At 43.5% G+C, this 15,582-nt stretch overlaps 1 protein-coding gene across 1 annotated transcript in view; it reads left to right on the top strand.

Moving 5' to 3' along the window:
• Window positions 1-15,582, top strand: part of LOC147706375 (cadherin-like protein 26) — a 359,502-nt gene that overhangs the window by 212,312 nt on the left and 131,608 nt on the right. Inside the window, exon 8 of the mRNA XM_086932874.1 lies at window positions 9,854-10,039. Coding sequence (XP_086789000.1) covers window positions 9,854-10,039 — 186 coding nt within the window. The remainder of the gene's footprint in view (window positions 1-9,853; window positions 10,040-15,582) is intronic.

Here is a 15,582-nt window from a genome sequence, read left to right as displayed (position 1 = left end):
TTACAATTCCAACTTCAGTCTGTGCAACAGTATGGAAGGTGTTGGATTTTAAATCCAGTACCTTCTGCCCCCCTACAGCTAGTTGTTGTTCTGACCTGCGTTGTAATCGCATGCGATGTAACAATGCAGTCTTTGTAAGAACCGCGTTGTAATGGCATGTGTGGTTTCGCATTTGTGGTAAACAATGTTTACCCTATGTTTCTGTCATTTTGCAAACGGGAATAATCCTTGCCAGTTTACAGCAAACAAAAGGCAGCCAAAATATAAGTGCTGTGAATGCATTAGTAAAAATCTTAATACAGTAGCCCAGGACACTTTTATGCCCAATCACTGGGTAATTATCAGCCACATGCCAGCCGATGAATATGGCTGAAAAGATGAAGCTTTAGGGAAGCTGCATATTTTTAAACAAACCACAATAAATCTGGAGAGGAATAAATAGTCAACTGGGAAATGACAACGCCCAGAATCACTTTGTGCTGCTTATTCCAGAGTAGACTAAAGTGACACTATAAGAAGTAAAATGTCTGGCATTCCATGGAATGCTTGAATTGGAGACACCAAGAACACCATGCTAATCTTGCTTGTATTTTTCCATACATGTCATGCCACAACAGCTGCTTGAGCAAAGCCTATGTGAGAAATCGGGTTGTTGGTTGAGTGGGGTGTTAACCCTGATTAAGCAACAGCCACAATCCCTGTCAGGATGAAGCACTAAAGTCACTAATTTAGCCTTTGCTTAACCCTCTGGTAGCTTGGCACAAAGGCAGTCAGGCTTAACATAGAGGCAATGTGTAAAGTATTTATGCAACACACAAATAGTAATAAAATGAAAACAGAACCCAAAAAATATTATACCAAATTAGGAAAATAAATAGTCAGGGGGCAGCTGGATGAAGTTGTAGTGAAGATTTCCACATTCAGAGATAAGGCCAGATTTATCTAACTTTCACGCAACGCAGCAAAACAACTTGCTGTGCTGTGTGAAAGGGAGAATGCAGAAATGTGCCATATTTGCCAATATGAAGCTGTTTTCTGCCTGCGCTGGAGCACAATCCACTGCCAAGCGCCAACGCAGGCACCTTTGTGCCATAGAGCAAGGATGTCTGTGTTGCAGGTAGGATTGTTTTTGTGCTGGATTGGACACATTACTGCACAATAACAATCCTCTAAGGTATTTCCTTCTTTGTAAGTGTGCTGTAGAATGCAGCACACTTAGAAATAGGTAACAACCAGGAGAATTAAAGATATTACTTTTTGTTGCACCTCCCCATGGAAGGTGTAGAATATTTATGCATTCTCAGGTTTACAGGTTTTGGTGAATCTGGAAAAGCACCAAAATACATGGGCACTGATCAGGAGGCCACCCAACTGGCCTTTGGAGTCACTCTGGTAATCCTGGGTTCAAGAGGTGGAACAGGACTTAAGCAAAAGGGCAGGCCTCTGTGAGTTCAAGGCAGGGTTCAGGAAGCAGAGCATTCCTTCCAGGTGCAGCAAAGCAGTGTTCTGTATTGGACAGCAGCAAGCCGTCCCATGAGAGTCCTTCCGCAAGTCTAGAAAGTGAACTTAAAGGTGCGTCTGAGGATCCTATTTTTATACCTGGTCCCTTCTTTGATGTAGGAGATGCTCCTAGAGAATTCCCTTTAAAGTACTCTCCTGCCTCCTCTGTCCTGGTTCCTAGCTGGCTGCATTAACAATGCAGTGGTGACAAATCCTTTTTGCAAAGGCAGGGCACCTCCTATTCAGTTGCTCTGCCCCCCTCCATCCTGCCAGTGATGACCAATGCAGACTCGCCTAATCCCTTTTTTGTGTGGCTGTCTGAGAGGCAAAATCAAAGTTCAAATGCCAACTACACCCTGTCAAGTGACCCAGGAACAGGCTGCAGGAATCAATTAGACAGGGTAGGAAAGTGCAAACTTTCTAAAAGTGGCCTATTGAAAATTGTAACTTAAGATACACCTTTACTATTAAGGATGATTTTTAATCACAATTTCTCAGATTTCAACTATGAAATTTTTACCTGTACGGATTTGGGTTGTTAGTTGACTGGGACATGAGCCCTGGTCAAAGTGCAACCATATTTGGGTTTGGTTTTATAAGCGCTTGAATGCCCATGGGCGTCTTGGCGCTGCTTCTACAGCTAGGAGAAAAGCAAAGCTGATTACAACAAGGCCTAATATGACTGAACTAATTACTGAAAAGACATGTTTCAGAGCTTTTTAACCGCATGCACGCTAGCGGGTTTTCCCGCTGCGAGCTGAAATTTGAAAATCGCGGGTAACGTGACAAAGCCAGCTCGTCATGCGCGCAGCGCAGGTAACGCCCATGACGAGCTGGCTTTGTCATCCGCATCGAAGGGGTTAAAGGACATATGATTTGGGGTGTCTTTCAAATTCATGGGTAAGGAATTCCACAGTTTAGCAGTTCACACTACAAAACGTCTTCCTCCCTGCGAGGCTCAACCCCCTGGTAGCTTGGCACAGAGCAGTCAGACTTAACTTAGAGGCAATATGGAAAGTATTTGGGCATTACTTGAAACAGTAATAAAGTAACAAACTCCACACAAAAAAGATCCCGCACCAAGTTAGAATAATGGAGTTATTTGTAATAAGTAAAACAGAATCAAAATGACAAATATCCAACCAGAAGACCAGGAAATATGTTGTTTTTAAGATCTCAGTGAAAATTGAGTCAAAAAGCATAAAGCGTCAACTGTGGATATCTGGTCACGCCGGACCGGGACAAAGTCACAAGTTTAGGCTGACCATGATGAAGCGTGGGCCAGCTACAGGGTCTCAGTTATGTCCACTAAAAACAATACCTTATATTCTTGTTTGCGATCATTGCAAGGGTTTGCTTTGATGATGCATTGTGCAGTCGAAGTGATGAGGTTATAATGAGATGCGGCAAGGCTGCGATGTGAGGGCCTGCCTCAAACGCGAGGATCACGTCAACAGGGGCTTGCAATGTAAAGTTCAGGTGTCCACGATGCGTTGAGCAGTCAGGGCAATGCGCCGGTTCTGAGGATCTGTGAGGCTGTAATACGGAGCCTGACGGCGGCAGCCTCAATGACGTCAAGGGATGGGAAGACCTGCGCTGAGGAAGCATCATGCAGCGGTGGCTCAGATGAGGCTGTGATGCAGGTCTTTGTGATGGGATGATCCATGCAGAAGCAGCAACACATAAGTTCTGCTCAGGGCTGCGATGTGCAGCAGACATGATGTGTTGGTTCCGCTGGATCCACAGACACTGGCAGATCACCTAAGGCCCACTTCTAAAGGTCTAGGACTAGGGTGGCACCACTTGCCAGGGTAGACTAACAGGTGGCAGAGTCCAAGTGCTGGGATCGAGGTTGTTGGACAAGCTATTCTGAATTGCAGCTCACATCAGGCGGCCAGTCAACTTACCCTTGCTCTAGGGTCCTGGGTTCAACAGATGCAGGTACAGTCCTTCTCACCCAGGCAAGATGACAGTAGGTTAGCACAATGGGGCAGCAGTCCTTCTGAGCTGCAGTCTGGAAGAGTGGTAGCCCTTATGCAGCACAGCAGTCCTTCTTACTGGCACAGTATCCACAGGTCCACAAGTGTACTGAAGAGTTTGTGTCTAGGGCCCAATATTTGTACCCAGTACTGTCTTTGAAGTGGTGAGGAGCAGCTTTTGGAGGTAACCCTTTGATATCCCCAGGCTTCCTACTTTCACTGTCCTGGCTCCAGACTACCTACAGGGATTTGTGTGGAGACAGGACACAGCTTATTCAAGTGTAATTAGGGATGAGCCCAGCTCCGCCTTCTCCTCCTGCCAGCGATAGCTCATCCAGGCACAACTAATTTTACTATTTTGTGTGGCTGTCTAGGTGGAAGACACAAAGCACCACTGCCAACTACACCCAGTCATGTGGCTCAGAGACAGGCAGAAAAAGGCTAAAGCAGGAAACCCCACTTTGCTAAAAAAAAAAAAAAGTGACTGTAATAAGGTAACTACAATGTTATCCTATGGGAAAGGTAGGCTTTGCATTAGTAAAAAGGTTTTTTACTACCAGGACATATAAAACTTAAAAGTACACGTCCAACCTTTAGAATAAACTGCGGACTTCCCCCTGGTCTTTCCAGGGCCTACACTAGGATTGACTTATATCTATTAAAAAGGAAGTTTTGGGGCTGGCAAAAGGTTTATTTTGCCAGGTTGGAATGGCCGTTTAAAACTGCACAAACGGGCTGCAATGGCAGACCTGAGACAGGTTTAAAGGTTCTACTTAAGTGGGTGGCACCATGTACTAGGGACTTACAAGTACATTAAATATGCCAATTGGGTATAGCCAATCTTACCATACTTTAAAGAGAGAGCACAAACACTTTAGCACTGGCTATACCGCCTTCTGTGTCTTCATCTTTCACCATTTGCTTGTTCTTTACTGTTCTGCCTCCTTCCCCCTCCTCTGTTTCCAACACTATGCTCCTGCCCTGTATTTCCCTCAATCTCCCCCTGCAACATGTCACTTTTTTACCTAATTCCCTCCACAAGGCTGGCTTTAGTGCTGGTGGCACCCATGTGACAATGTTTGTTTGCGCCCCCCATTACCACCTCCACTGCAGATTCCCTCACCCTCACCCCTTAACAGTGCCCCTGAAGTCTCCATAACCGCTCTCTCTCAGGTGCATTTAATAAATGTTATAGCGCTGCCACTCATACCAGTGTAGGGTGTCAGGGAACTTTACATCACACACACTACACAGAGGCAATCAATCATAGGTGTGTAAATCAGTGTTTAGGATATGTTACATAAGCCAGAGTACAACAAGCTATAGGAGTGACATGTCATCCATACTGGTAGGCAGGATAGTTGGTCTGGAAAAGCACAAACTCAGAATTTAAAACATGACACCATGGTTGGGGTTTCTCTTGAATAATCAGAAAGAATTTCTATCCAAATTTACCCTTTTTACAACATTAGGATAACGAAAGACTAAGGGAAAAATCATAAAGCTCTAATCTATATCCTGCGCACTGTTCTATATTAGGTTATAACTTAGAAACTGCAAGTAACAAAAGGATCTTTCAGACAAAAGCAGTAACCCACTGACATATTTACATCATATGCACTTTGTGATCTGAATGGCACACGTTCTTTGCAGTAGGCACATTAAACCTCTATGCTACCTTAAGATGAGTCAAAACTTCCATTAGGCAAAACTCCGATCTCTCTCCAGGAAGCCCATTAATCCAAGGAGTTATCTTGACATTTTTATTGTTGCCTGAAAATTACTGGAGGCCAGGAACGTGACGCCCCCACCCAAAGTCAGCGCCCGGTTTGGATAAACCGTCGCAATGCCCTAGAACCGGCCCAGTTGCTCCATCCTACGACAACCAGGTGTTCTTAATGCTGGAGGAAAAGGTGACTCCCACCTTATTAGGCAATGTACCACCCAGCACAGAATAGTTCACCTGAAAGATGCAACTCTCCTTTAGAGGGTACCAGAGAGAAAATGACACAAAGATTAAAGAAGCTCATTGACAACCTTTAGCTCTTGTAGATGAAGATTAATGCAGTAGTAAATAGCAAGGTTCCAATCTCCCGAGACACTGGGGAAGAGGAAAGAGCCAGACAAAAGGCATCCAGCAGGAGATCCAAGGTAAGTTGAAACTGTGAGGAGCAAAAATGTGTGAAAAATCTCAGAACTGTCTCCTTATATGATTCAAACAGCAGCTGAGATCATAGTAAAGGGCTAGACTTCATCTTAGATTGGGAACGTCAGATGGTCCATGGACATGGAAGTGGAGAAGTGTGGCTCAATGGTTAGAGCGGCAGACCCTGATGCAGAGGTCTAGCCCGGGACCAGGGTTCAATTCCCTGCCTTGGCGAGTCTTGGGCTCAAAATTCCACGGACCTGATAATTCTCGCCTCGGTGCCTATTCCGATCATGGAGTCACACTCTGCAACTCTGGGCAATAGCTTGCTTAATCTCCAAAACGGCCCCCACAACGCTAAGGATTCCTGGCCTCCACCTTGGGGGTGCCCAGGAGTGGATGCCTCACAGGGAAAGCCAGGATGGGTTCCACAGCGGTATTCGTACAAGCGCCTTGAGACCCTTGCGGGTGAGTAGTGCGCTATACAAGTATTAATTTACAGACCACCATCTTAGAAATGGTTTGGTTACTCCTCTTACATGTAATTGATCTTGTCTTTATTTCTCTGGGTGAAAATAAACACTAACTTTTCTGATGCACTTCAAGGGATGTGCCACCCCGTGGCCGTGTGTGTGGGGGGGGGGGTTTGCGATTTCCTCCACGTCCGACCTGCCATGGCTGTAGGTAAGAGCGGGAGAAAGGCCGCTACCCTCAAAACTTGAGTCGCTTGGGCTGGACCGCAACCCCTGCCCCCCCACCCCGCATTGTTACGCCACAGTTCTCACAGAATCTGACAGTAGCTAATTGGCTTCAGACATGGATAACCATCTGTGTTAGATACTATAAACCATTTAATGCTGGTAAAATAGCTCCCCATAAAGAGAGTAGTGTGCTGAATTATGCACACCAATTCATGGTTGCAACTTACAGAATGTATATGTTGTGGTCTATTATGCATCTCATTCTTTCATTTTGCATATACATGGGATATAAATGGTATGGTCAGCAGCAGAAACTGTATCCTTTCTCAAATGATTTCATGGAGCTTTCTGTATTTAAAATGGTGTTAGACGTCTGCTAGAAAAGTTGTTAAAATATGCCAATTGGGTATAGCCAATCTTACCATACTTTAAAGAGAGAGCACAAACACTTTAGCACTGGCTATACCGCCTTCTGTGTCTTCATCTTTCACCATTTGCTTGTTCTTTACTGTTCTGCCTCCTTCCCCCTCCTCTGTTTCCAACACTATGCTCCTGCCCTGTATTTCCCTCAATCTCCCCCTGCAACATGTCACTTTTTTACCTAATTCCCTCCACAAGGCTGGCTTTAGTGCTGGTGGCACCCATGTGACAATGTTTGTTTGCGCCCCCCATTACCACCTCCACTGCAGATTCCCTCACCCTCACCCCTTAACAGTGCCCCTGAAGTCTCCATAACCGCTCTCTCTCAGGTGCATTTAATAAATGTTATAGCGCTGCCACTCATACCAGTGTAGGGTGTCAGGGAACTTTACATCACACACACTACACAGAGGCAATCAATCATAGGTGTGTAAATCAGTGTTTAGGATATGTTACATAAGCCAGAGTACAACAAGCTATAGGAGTGACAGGTCATCCATACTGGTAGGCAGGATAGTTGGTCTGGAAAAGCACAAACTCAGAATTTAAAACATGACACCATGGTTGGGGTTTCTCTTGAATAATCAGAAAGAATTTCTATCCAAATTTACCCTTTTTACAACATTAGGATAACGAAAGACTAAGGGAAAAATCATAAAGCTCTAATCTATATCCTGCGCACTGTTCTATATTAGGTTATAACTTAGAAACTGCAAGTAACAAAAGGATCTTTCAGACAAAAGCAGTAACCCACTGACATATTTACATCATATGCACTTTGTGATCTGAATGGCACACGTTCTTTGCAGTAGGCACATTAAACCTCTATGCTACCTTAAGATGAGTCAAAACTTCCATTAGGCAAAACTCCGATCTCTCTCCAGGAAGCCCATTAATCCAAGGAGTTATCTTGACATTTTTATTGTTGCCTGAAAATTACTGGAGGCCAGGAACGTGACGCCCCCACCCAAAGTCAGCGCCCGGTTTGGATAAACCGTCGCAATGCCCTAGAACCGGCCCAGTTGCTCCATCCTACGACAACCAGGTGTTCTTAATGCTGGAGGAAAAGGTGACTCCCACCTTATTAGGCAATGTACCACCCAGCACAGAATAGTTCACCTGAAAGATGCAACTCTCCTTTAGAGGGTACCAGAGAGAAAATGACACAAAGATTAAAGAAGCTCATTGACAACCTTTAGCTCTTGTAGATGAAGATTAATGCAGTAGTAAATAGCAAGGTTCCAATCTCCCGAGACACTGGGGAAGAGGAAAGAGCCAGACAAAAGGCATCCAGCAGGAGATCCAAGGTAAGTTGAAACTGTGAGGAGCAAAAATGTGTGAAAAATCTCAGAACTGTCTCCTTATATGATTCAAACAGCAGCTGAGATCATAGTAAAGGGCTAGACTTCATCTTAGATTGGGAACGTCAGATGGTCCATGGACATGGAAGTGGAGAAGTGTGGCTCAATGGTTAGAGCGGCAGACCCTGATGCAGAGGTCTAGCCCGGGACCAGGGTTCAATTCCCTGCCTTGGCGAGTCTTGGGCTCAAAATTCCACGGACCTGATAATTCTCGCCTCGGTGCCTATTCCGATCATGGAGTCACACTCTGCAACTCTGGGCAATAGCTTGCTTAATCTCCAAAACGGCCCCCACAACGCTAAGGATTCCTGGCCTCCACCTTGGGGGTGCCCAGGAGTGGATGCCTCACAGGGAAAGCCAGGATGGGTTCCACAGCGGTATTCGTACAAGCGCCTTGAGACCCTTGCGGGTGAGTAGTGCGCTATACAAGTATTAATTTACAGACCACCATCTTAGAAATGGTTTGGTTACTCCTCTTACATGTAATTGATCTTGTCTTTATTTCTCTGGGTGAAAATAAACACTAACTTTTCTGATGCACTTCAAGGGATGTGCCACCCCGTGGCCGTGTGTGTGGGGGGGGGTTTTGCGATTTCCTCCACGTCCGACCTGCCATGGCTGTAGGTAAGAGCGGGAGAAAGGCCGCTACCCTCAAAACTTGAGTCGCTTGGGCTGGACCGCAACCCCTGCCCCCCCACCCCGCATTGTTACGCCACAGTTCTCACAGAATCTGACAGTAGCTAATTGGCTTCAGACATGGATAACCATCTGTGTTAGATACTATAAACCATTTAATGCTGGTAAAATAGCTCCCCATAAAGAGAGTAGTGTGCTGAATTATGCACACCAATTCATGGTTGCAACTTACAGAATGTATATGTTGTGGTCTATTATGCATCTCATTCTTTCATTTTGCATATACATGGGATATAAATGGTATGGTCAGCAGCAGAAACTGTATCCTTTCTCAAATGATTTCATGGAGCTTTCTGTATTTAAAATGGTGTTAGACGTCTGCTAGAAAAGTTGTTATATTTTTGTTGCTCTCATGTTGTTGTTGGTTTCAGAAACTTTTAGTATAGGAGTAAAATACACTGTCTCCAATATGCTACTCCTAAACTTTGAAAGAAACTGGTGTGCTTCCATGCATGTCCAAGGTGTACATCATTCCATCCAGTAGGCGGCGCTAGTACAGCCTAATTTGACTGTGAAAATGTTAGTGGCAAAATGTAACTCCCCTTAAAGTAAAAACAAGACTTGCAGTGGCCTTTATAAACCAATTCCAGGGCTTGGTTGACATCCCATTAGGATGTCTTTATGGAGGTGAATGTCTTCTGGGTATTCACCGGTTCGATTTTGTTTATATGTTTTCATCTGTTTAATCCACTATATCCTTTCAAGAATTTAGAGGTGGAACATTATTGCACTAATGTATTTATGAAATTATGTACAGCAGTGTTCCGGTGGAATTATCAGTTTTTGTAATGCTTGTGAATGACGTAGTAAAATTCGAGACAGCTGGTCAATGACACAGCTTGCATTTCGATTTAAAGCTTGGTGCTACCATGATTGGCTAATCTGAACGAATAATGGATCCATAAAGGGATGAGTCATCCATCCTACCTTTGAATCAAGAACTGCACAATTTAATAAACAAAATATATCATCACTTTTTTTTTGCACAGTAAATATTTCAACCCTAACCTCGCATGCATCTAATGACGAAGGATTTGACTTGTATTTCAGTATGATGGCAGCATACCTGAGCGGGCCTCAAATATGACAATCCTGCGACTTGGCGTCACAGACCAGGACTCCCCTAAGACCCCTGCCTGGCGAGCAGTCTACACCATAAAGACAGGCAACGAGAAGGGCAGCTTCAAAATCGAGACCGATCCAGAAACAAACGAAGGACTTCTGACTGTCATTAAGGTAGGTGGACTGCTCTCTAGGGCTTGTGGAGAACAGAGATTCTCGGGTACTCTGGTGCTGTCTGTAGTTTTAGTAAATTTCACAAAGCTAGAGCAGATGTCATTTCAGAACTCTCAAATTTCCCAGGTCCATGTGTGACTCGTCCAGTGCTTTACAGTCTGCACAGGTAGACGTTTTTACACCTTATTATAGATCGCTAGAATGCAAAATAAAACCCTGGACTGAAGAAGCTAGTCGCACATGGACCTGGACACGTGAGTACTCTCCATTTCCATATTTCCTGAATGGTTTCATGTGATTTAGGACAATAGAGAGAAAAGAGTGACTCCTTGGACTTCCTCTTGTGCAGGGACACCCCCTACAATTATCTTGTCCTCAAAGTTGACCGCACCTAAAGAATTCTTGTTGTCAATTTTTGCATATGAGTGCGAAACTGCCCATCTAGCTCTCAGTTTGGAAGAAGGCCTCTACATCCAGAGCCCACTACCATCTCCCTAGTGGACAAGCCGGAAGAATGATAGCAGTCCCTGCATGGAATCTGTACACTTTAAAAGGATTAGGCAGAGGTGGACACTTGGTTGGAAGCATGAGGGTTGAATTTGGCCAGGTCTTGTGGCTCAGTGGACTAATGCATCCACAGCAGAGGCCTGTGCTTGACCTCATGGTCACAGGTTCAAATTCTGGTGGGTCCACTAAGCCTTTCATCCATTTGAGGTCGATAAAATGAGTACTATTGAGTTGGGTAACAATTTACATCTGTTATTTCAGTGCCAAGATGCCCCGTTGCTGGGGTGAATGTGTGCTTTGCAAATGCGCATGTTATGTTAATTTATTAGCATATATTTAATAGACTATGGGCCATATGTATCAAGCCTTTTGCGAATCGCAGAGGCTTTTTTGCATGTTTTGGTATGTATGAAATATTCGCAAAATAAGGAATAGCAAAGATTTGCGATTCCTTATTTTGCCATAGCATTTAAGGAATCGCAATTTTGCGATTCCTTAAATGCTATGTATCTAGCATTTTTGGGCTGCGAATTATGGTTAAGAATTCGCAAATTACCACCAACTTGTAGTTGATGGTAATTTGCAAATTCTTCAAAAAATGCACAATTTGGCATTTTTGAAGGTGGCATGTGATGCACACACATGCCCATAGGGCATGTATGTGCGCCATATGCACACTCATGTACATTTCAGGGGTGTAGCAGGGTGTTTTCGAGACACCCCTGCACCCTTGAAATAATTCTCAAACTGCGATTAGCAAATTGCGAATTTGCAATTTGAGAATTATTTCGCAATCATTCCTATGGGCCTCCTGGCCCATAGTAATGCATTGGAAATTATTCCTTTTTTGCGAATTCGCAAAATGCGAATTCGCAAATAAGGAAGATTAAGGAATCGCTAAAATAAAGCGAATTTCTTCATACATACCGTTTTGCGATTCCTAAATAGCGATTCCTTAAAAATCGCTATTTAGGAATCGCAAAAGGGTTTGTTGATACATATGGCCCTATATCTATTCCCAGAGACCGTAATCCATAAGCAATATTCTTGATCCTGAGGCTAGTTCCTCCCCACCTTCCTCAGTAGAGCTCTAGGCACTCTGGTCTAGAGACCTAAGGAGTCCAATGAAACCTGATTATTGTTGTGTTTTGCTTCACAAATCACAGTCAGGAGGTCTATTTTCTGCGTTCGCACGAGGAAGCGGCATGCCCTTGCGACCCCAATGCTTTGACACTGAGGTGCGTTGCCTTACCTTTATCCGCCTATTACCGCTCCCATAGTTCTATGTTGAGGACCTGATAGGCTGTAAATCGCACTCATTCTGGTGGGAAGAAAGATCTTTTGTTATTGGAAGGCCAGAGATTTCTCACCAAATGGGCGAGGAGAGCCGGTCGGGCAGCGTCACCTATATGTGCTCACCTTGTTGACTCACTCTGGTGGGTCTGTCGAAGCTCGTGCTGCTGCAAGTTGTGGAGAATGGGATTTCTAAAGTGGTTTAAAGAACGGTTGCCTGCTACGTCACTGATATAGCAGACAAACATCCTCCATGTCAGAAAAAGTAAATATCCCCCGCCATCTCTATCGCCCTTAAAAGCCCACGTTTAAAAAAGAGTTTAACATTAGCCACAAACTAAGCCACTTGTTTGAACCAATAAATACCAAAATGCAGTGGTCAGCATGTTCAAATAGAGAGAAGGGAGCTAAAGATTTATTGCTGTGAGTGAGATGCTTTTAGTACAAAATCAATATTTGTCTATGATCTTAAAGGTGCAGCTCAGTTGTAAGAGAGACGGCTGTTACAACCTACAAACTTGTAAATGTATGGGTGTACAGAATGTCACAGCGTATTCAAGACTTTCAATCCCATTCCTTGTGAGTCCATTCTTTAACATACAAAAATTCTGTGCACCAATTTGTTGGGAGTGCAAACGTTTTTGGGAAAAGTTGATTTCCCTTGAGGAAAAGGCTATTTCTTGGTGTAAGTTAAACAAACACATACATCGCTTTGAGAATCCGATTCAGTGTACTTCTGGTGAGAACAAGTCATCTGTTAAGCCTGAGATTTTAGCAACTGGTGGTGTTTGGCTGAAACAAAAGAAAAGATATTGCACAGGATCACAAAACATTTTGACTGGCACAATGTCAGGACCTCTGTGGTAAGATAAGGCAAACATCTTTTAACACTGTGTAATGAAAACAGGATTCTAGAGGTGCTAATGCTTGACATGAATGTTTGTGTGTATCTATTGGGTGGGATTTGCTTCGTAGTGCTGGTGCGCTGTGCTGTGGTTTATGTTGCTTTGCTCTTATGCTGCAGTATTGCAATTTGATTTTGTTTTGGAAGTTGTGTTGTCTTCTCTTTTCACTGTTTTGTTGTGATGTTCTCTGCTATATTTTAAATGTGTTGTTATGTTGCTATGTGTTTTATTGGGATATGTTCTATTGATTACTTAAGATATGTCAGCAAATGTTGCTACATTTCCAACCAAAAGCAGCACATTAGTTTAATGTTCCAATGGCTAGCAATCAGTTACCACTGTCTGAGGTTGTAAAATATCGCTGCTCCTGCTCTTCAACCACGTAAGACACCACTCAACCCAAAACTGTGGCAGGAACTGTGGAACCTATTTAGAGTTTGACAGACAGGATACTCCATGAAAACATGGCTGATATCACATTCACCATGTTCCAAGTGGCCTAGGATTGAATGCACCTGTTAAATGGAGAATGGGGCATCAGTCAGGTTTCTCATATGGCCCTTCATGTGCAGTGTGTTCATGCAAGAAATACCCAAGTCACTTCTGTAATCAGTGTGCAGGTTATGCAGAATAATTGTATTTTAAAACATGATGCAGGTGTGCATTGTTGTTGTCACAGTGTTCGTTTATTGCTGTATGTGGTAGTTACCTCTGACCACCTGACACCCACTCCTCTTACTGTTGGATCAGAATTATTCAGTTCCATTTCAAAGATGTTGCTCCTGGGGTTTATTGGATCTAGTTGCTCAGTGGAATAATGCATCCACTGGCAGGGTCTAAGTTTGATCTCAGGGTCACAGGTTCAACTCCCAATAGGTCTATTCTTTCTTCTGAGGTAGATACATTAAGTACCATCGAACTAGGTAGCTATAAACATTTGTTGTCTGTCAATAGTGCAAAAAGGCTACTCCAGGCTGAGTATACATTCTACAAATTGTGTTATATTTCCAATGAACAGGATGTAATTTTTTTCCAGCCTCTTCCCAATCAATGTCTGGTGAAGGTCCACCTGTGGGTATTTTATGAGAAGTAGCGTAAGCAATGCCACCAATCAACAAGTAAACCATTGATTTGAGGCAAAACAATTCTGAAAAAAATATGCCAATTCCATGAGAAACTAAATATTCAGTGGACGGTGCCCACAAAAATATGCATTGAATTAGCTTCCCAAAAGGGGGCACTTTCTTCCAGGTGGTTTGAATTACCCACACCACTCTGGGTTAGATATATCTCATTAAAATAATTTGAATTCCTTATTGAGTTCTAAGACAGTGCATAAAAATAAATGTATTTTAAATGTCTGGTAATTTACCACCTCTCAATTCCCTGATCTTAGTATACCCTTAAAATGAGGAAGGAAACCTACGGATGAACCTAAAATAAATCCCAAAGCCTTCTAGTTTGCAGACAGATCATTGCCATAAACAAATCTTGACTGGAAGACAGTGTATCCAGGGTGTTGGCTCTTAGGAAAGGTGTTCTCCATGGTGATGTTTTTTCCCTGTGAGTCAAACAAACATTGCAATCACCAAACCTGATGGCAGTTGTGCACTGTGTACATTTTCATATGTGGAAAGACCTCTTATTTGTCACAATTGCAAACTTACAAACATTTTCCAGGGATATGCCTGGATACTTGCAAGTGTTGTAGATTACCCAGTGTTAACTCAAAAATCCCTTAAACTTTCCAAAATGTGTAAACAAATAACCATGTGATGTTGTAAATCCTTGGTATTTGATTTATTAATTCTTTAAGAATTAAGACCAGCCTGTTAGGGGTGCATTTCAGGAGATGTAAGGCATCCAGTTCTCTATGGATTACAGACAGCCGTAAGGTTCACAATTTAGAAATGTATTACACCCAGAGATAAAAGTCTGTAACATCGGGTTGTATGTCAATACAACGCGGTGTTTACACCGCACTACCATTACAACGCTGGTTTTACAATGCAAGTCGTTACCACGACTTGCGCTGTAGGGTGCTGGACTTAGGAATAGTAAGATTTACTATTCCAACACCAGCCTACGTACAGTAGGGAAGGTGTTGGAATAGTAAATCTACTATTCCTTAGCCTAGAGCGCCCTCCAGCGCAAGTCATGGTAACGACTTGCGTTGTAAAACCAGCATTGTAATGGTAATGCGGTGTAAACACCGCGTCGTAATGGATGTTCCCCGTAACATCGTCACGCTGATCAAGTGAAATATCCAGCTATATAGTTAGAAATCTTTGCTTGTTCAACTGCTGTGAACGGAGTATGACTTAATTGGTCTAACACCACTTGCAATCAAGTACTGGAACTCTTTCACTTTCTCAGATGCTAGCCCTAGTCTTGGGAAGCAGGTTCAAGACCTCTGCACAGGCTTCACAGAGCTCCCACTGCAGTTTTGTCTGGAATCGACATCCGTGAGCAGCATAAGTCTCCTACCCATCCTGAAGGCAGCCTACTCTGTGAAGGGACCGTGGTGCTGGCTGGAGTCCTAGAATAGGGAGAACATATCTCAGGCTCCCATTCGCGGTTTATAAAACTCTCAATGGAGCTTGAATGAGTTGGACACCTCCTCTCCTTTCCTAGAACTACCAGCCAAGTCGTTTGTGACTGGATGCCCGTAGGTGTTATCCACCTTCCAGAAACAATGCCTGGTTAGATAAAGAAGTTTAAGTTTATCCAGGAAATATTTTGTTCCTCAAACCAATTAAGATCAACAAGTTGGAGATAGACAGAAGGTCATTAGGTACACCACCCCCCAACCAAAAAGCCATGGGCAGCACCCAGACA

This window comes from Lissotriton vulgaris, chromosome 7 (genome assembly GCF_964263255.1).
Source record: "Lissotriton vulgaris chromosome 7, aLisVul1.2, whole genome shotgun sequence".
Lineage (NCBI taxonomy): Eukaryota > Metazoa > Chordata > Amphibia > Caudata > Salamandridae > Lissotriton > Lissotriton vulgaris.
Note: the sequence above shows the minus strand (reverse complement) of the source record. Positions and strands in the feature narration are given on the sequence as shown.